The sequence below is a fragment of the Eucyclogobius newberryi genome, unplaced genomic scaffold (genome assembly GCF_026437365.1).
Source record: "Eucyclogobius newberryi isolate DKJ021-1_F unplaced genomic scaffold, fEucNew1.0.hap1 SCAF_4, whole genome shotgun sequence".
Lineage (NCBI taxonomy): Eukaryota > Metazoa > Chordata > Actinopteri > Gobiiformes > Gobiidae > Eucyclogobius > Eucyclogobius newberryi.
In genome coordinates, this window is record NW_027316056.1 from 39,819,670 (window position 1) to 39,825,322 (window position 5,653).

Sequence of the window (5,653 nt, forward strand, 5' to 3'; positions counted from 1 at the left end):
GACCTGGACTAGTCCTGTTACAGACCCGGTTTAGATCTGATGGTACTCGGAACGTTAAAGTGCCTGTGACAGGTTTTTACAATTTTACTATTTCTACTGTATTTGGTGTATTTGTACCTGTTGTACATATAAACAATATGATATAAAACTATGATAAAATAATTTGTAGAAAATGACAGGAAGTGACATCACACCGGCCCATCCAGTGTTTAAGCAGAATTTACACCAAAGAAACAACTTTTTTAACTCTTTAAACATGAATCAAACTAAATTAAATTGCTCTCATATATTTTTATTTGTCAAATAAAAAAATAGATGTTTATATTTATCTTAACTTTTTTTTGGTGTTAAAATTAAAAAAAGGCATCGAACTTTGTGCCAGTTTTTGTTTGGATGTAGCCATAAACCGGGTCAAACGTGTGAACTCCGGCGGTGAAACGACACATTCAGACTCGGTTTCACTGCAGTTACAAACGTCGCGGACGCAAAGTACCGCCCTGAAAACCCCCGAGCGGCGCCCGCGGTTCAACGCCGCTGTTCGCTTAGGCACGGTTCACAAACACTTTACAAAAATATACCGTTTTAAGGCAACACTGAAAAGCCCCGCCCCCGGAAACCACCGTTCACTCGTCCCGTCTGTGGATTTGATCCGTTTGGACCATGAAAAAAGCACACGTGTCGAAAGGTTTTGTTCCGTCGCCGCGTTGGCCTGAAAACGGCGTCGCGGTGCGAGGGAAGTGTCTTGCCCAAGGACACGACGCCCGTGGCAGACGAGCGGCGACGGTCAGAACCTCCAAACTTAAGGCAAACGCTGTTACGGTTGAGCCACTGTCGGCGTCAAGAAGGAACTGAATCTTCATTTTAACAAAACGCAAAAGTGATAAACCTAAATCCACGTCTTTGAGCTCGTTATAATGTAGTTTCATCATAAAAAAAAACACATCTGGAGTTGTTTTTAGTTTTCATTCACTCTTTTTCATCCTGTTTACGAGCCTCAGAAAACACTCCGTTTCAATTTGTTCAGATTTGTGGCGTAAAATGTTGCGATTTGGACGTTTTTGAGTCCGTAAATCATCTCCAGGGCTTATATTACCCTACGGTCACGTTGCTTAAATGGCTAGCTCGTTCCCCCTGACTTGAGAGGAAGTCGTGTGCGATTTTCAGCACAAACGTTATTTTAGGCGCTACAACATGAGACGCCAACGGAAAAGTACAAGAGCGCGTTCAAATACTGCAGAATGTGTCTAAAAAGTATATCGACAATGGAATACTACTCACCGCGCATCAGACAACCCACTTCTCTTGTGTAAATCAGTACGTTTTGTTCGGACCGCTCTGCGCCGGCATTTCTACTCCATCACGGCGTTTTGTGGCGAGCGCGTGGCGGCGGCGGCGTGACGTCGATGGTTTGTGAGAGCAAGGAACGAGACTGGCAGGTTACGCGTCTGATCCGTGTGAACGTGCATATGTGCAGTGGATTTATGTGGCTTAAGGCGAGACACTTCAGCTTTTGTCTCCAATCAAAGGTTTTATTCTTTCATTGAATCCACTTCCAAAAAATGAGACAAAATTTGAATTTTTACACCAAATATTCCCGATTTGACTCGAAAACTAAATACAAAATGCATTATTCGCTCAACCATCTTTTCTATTTAATGTCGACATAATGAGGCGAGATATTTAAACCTGCTCTGTCCATTTTTCAGATTTAAATGTCCCAAATATGTGAAATGTTGTCCTTATTTGATATAAAACATGACATTATTAAAGATGTTCACCTGCAGCGTCTCGCCTTAAACAAAGTGCCTTTCAAACATTAAATCCACACAAGAAAATGATAATAATAATGATACAAATATGAATGAAACTAACCGCACCAGGAAATGGGCTCTCGGTTCAACACAGCGTTCAAACTGTGAGTTTAAACGGCTGATTGACGGGTGGAGCGTCCAATCAGGAGCGCTCGGACCCGGGAGTGGGCGGGGCATGTGGAGCAGAGGTCAAAGTTCACAGGGTTCAAAGGGCAAAGAAGAGGATGAGGACGACGATCATGATGACAACCAGGATTCCGATGGCGCACCACTGCCTCCGACCTGCCACGAGAAGAACAATCAACTACACTGTGATCCGACTACTACAGTGTGATCCGACTACTACAGTGTGATCCGACTATTACAGTGTGATCCGACTACAGTGTGATCCGACTACTACAGTGTGATCCGACTATTACAGTGTGATCCGACTACAGTGTGATCCGACTACTACAGTGTGATCCGACTACAGTGTGATCCGACTACTACAGTGTGATCCGACTACTACAGTGTGATCCGACTACTACAGTGTGATCCGACTACAGTGTGATCCGACTACTACACTGTGATCCGACTCTGACTACGGTGTGATCCGACTCTGACTACGGTGTGATCCGACTCCGACTACGGTGTGATCCGACTCCGACTACGGTGTGATCCGACTCCGACTACGGTGTGATCCGACTCCGACTACGGTGTGATCCGACGACTACGGTGTGATCCGACTACGGTGTGATCTGACTACGGTGTGATCCGACTACGGTGTGATCCGACTACGGTGTGATTCGACTACGGTGTGATCCGACTCCGACTACAGTGTGATCGGACTGCGGTGTGATCCGACTACTACAGTGTGATCCAACGACTACGGTGTGATCCGACTACAGTGTGATCCAACCACGACAGTGTGATCGGACTACGGTGTGATCCGACTACGGTGTGATCGGACTCCGACTACAGTGTGATCGGACTACGGTGTGATTCGACTACTACGGTGTGATCCGACTACGGTGTGATCCGACTATGGTGTGATCCGACTCTGACTACAGTGTGATCCAACCACGACAGTGTGATCGGACTACGGTGTGATCGGACTCCGACTACGGTGTGATCGGACTCCGACTACAGAGTGATCGGACTACGGTGTGATCCGACTACTACAGTGTGATCCGACTACTACGGTCTGATTTGACTACAGTGTGATCCGACGACTACGGTGTGATCCGACTACGGTGTGATCTGACTACGGTGTGATCTGACTACGGTGTGATCCGACTACTACAGTGTGATCCGACTACTACGGTGTGATTTGACTACAGTGTGATCCAACCACGACAGTGTGATCCGACTACTACGGTGTGATCCAACTACTACGGTGTGATTTGACTACGGTTTGATAATAGATTATATATATAGAATAGATAATATATAATATAAATGCAGGGGGTATGTCTCTGGGACATGTTTACATATATATATATATATATATATATATGTTTACATATATATATGTATATGTGTATATATATATATATATATATATATACACATACATATACACACATTATATATATATAATGTGTGTATATGTATATATATAATGTGTGTATATGTATGTATATATATATATATATATATATATATATATAAACACACACATTATATATATATATGTGTCTCTGGGACACAGTGAGTCAGGATCACAGGATCACATTCATGACTCACACGTTACATAAAACACACTCAGGTGAGACCGGCCCAATGCGCTCAGACCGTTTACATATTTTTAGAAGCAGTGAAATACGCACAATGTGTATTTATGAGACTTGCGTCAACACAAACAATGAATACTCTGATCTGTCTCGCTCTGAGCGGAGGAACAGACATTCAAACACCAGCTTCACTTCATCAACAATCAGCCTCTGGTCTCAGGACATCAGGTGGTAACAAATATTTAAAGAGTAGTACAAGTCATACAGTAGGACAGTAGTAGTACACTAGTAGTAGTAGTACAGTAGGGCAGTGGTACAGTAGTAGTACAGTAGGACAGTAGTAGTACAGTAGTACAGTAGTACAGTAGTGGTTTAGTAATAGTACAGTAGTAGGACAGTAGTACAGTAGTACAGTAGTAGGACAGTAGTAGTACAGAAGTAGTACAGTAGTAGTACAGTAGTAAAGTAGTGGTACAGTAATAGTACAGTAGTAGTACAGTAATAGTACAGTAATAGGACAGTAGTAGGACAGTAGTGGTACAGTAGTGGCACAGTAATAGTACAGTAGTACAGTAGTAGGACAGTAGTAGTACAGTAGTAAAGTAGTAGTACAGTAATAGTACAGTAATAGGACAGTAATAGGACAGTAGTGGTACAGAAGTAGTACAGTAGTAGTACAGTAGTAAAGTAGTAGTACAGTAATAGTACAGTAATAGGACAGTAATAGGACAGTAGTGGTACAGTAGTGGCACAGTAATAGGACAGTAGTACAGTAGTACAGTAGGACAGTAGTAAAACTCACTGCTGGTCATGTGGGACACTTTCTCCATCTTCTTCAGGACTGAGTCCATTCTTGACGACGTCTGGTCCATCTCGTCTCCAAAGTCCCCGAGCATCCTGAAGGACCCAGAGAACCACATCAAGACCAGGACTAGACCAGGACTGAACCTGGACTAGACCAGGAACTGAACCAGGACTAAACCTGGACTAGACCGGGACTAAACCAGAACTGAACCTGGACTAGACCAGGAACTGACCCTGGACTAGACCAGGAACTGAACCTGGACTAGACCAGGAACTGACCCTGGACTAGACCAGGAACTGACCCTGGACTAGACCAGGACTAAACCAGGAACTAAACCAGAAACAAAACCTGGACTAGACCAGGACTATACCAGAACTGAACCTGGACTAGACCAGGAACTGACCCTGGACTAGACCAGGAACTGACCCTGGACTAGACCAGGACTAAACCAGGAACTAAACCAGAAACAAAACCTGGACTAGACCAGGACTAAACCAGGAACTAAACCTGGACTAGACCAGGACTAAACCAGGAACTGAACCTGTACTAGACCAGGACTAGACCAGGACTAGACCAGGACTAAACCTGGACTAAACCTGGACTAGACCAGGACTAAACCAGAACTGAACCTGTACTAGACAAGGACTAAACCAGGACTAAACCGGTGTGAACGCAGTGTAAATATGTAGTAGACTTGGTTTGGTCCTGTCCTTGTTCTTGATTAGTCCCAGGTTTAGACCCAGGTTTAGACCCAGGTTTAGACCCAGGTTTAGTTCTAGTTGTTCATCCACAACATGGTTAAAGGTTCAATATGAGCTAATATGAGGTGAGGCCTGGGTTCAGGTTCAGGTCAGTGAAGTGACTGAGGTTAAAGTCAGGCTCAGTCTCAAGGACATGAATGTAAGACAAAAGAACAGACTGTCCAGTGGGTCCAGTGGGTCACTCACACGGCCTGATCGTCCAGCTCGTCCCCGATTCGTCCTGACATGTCTTTGAGCACTCGAATGCTCCCAGAGACCAGCTCCAGCTGCTCATCCTGATCCTGCATTATCAACTGCAAACGTACACACATTTACTGTTATTACACGTCTATTACATGTCTATTACACATCTATTACACTGTCATTCCGCCGTCATTACATGCTATTACATGGCAAGTACACTACTATTACACTGCTATTACATGACTGTTGCACTGTAACACTGCTGTAACACTGCTATTACACTGCTATTACACTGCTATTACACTGCTATGCGTAGTAAACTGACTCCAACACTACATCTGCTCCTGGTGGAGTCACAGTTTATTATTGTGCGTAACAGTG

The 5,653-nt window shown here is 44.0% G+C and overlaps 1 protein-coding gene across 1 annotated transcript in view; it reads right to left on the reverse strand.

The window, feature by feature from the left end:
- Positions 1-961: 961 nt before the first annotated feature.
- Positions 962-5,653, reverse strand: part of stx10 (syntaxin 10) — a 9,968-nt gene continuing 5,276 nt past the window's right edge. The window contains exons 7-9 of the mRNA XM_072463543.1: positions 5,276-5,382; positions 4,326-4,420; positions 962-2,093 (exon numbers count right to left, since the gene is read on the reverse strand). Of these exons, the coding sequence (XP_072319644.1) occupies positions 2,017-2,093; positions 4,326-4,420; positions 5,276-5,382 (279 nt within the window). The 3' untranslated portion in view covers positions 962-2,016. The remainder of the gene's footprint in view (positions 2,094-4,325; positions 4,421-5,275; positions 5,383-5,653) is intronic.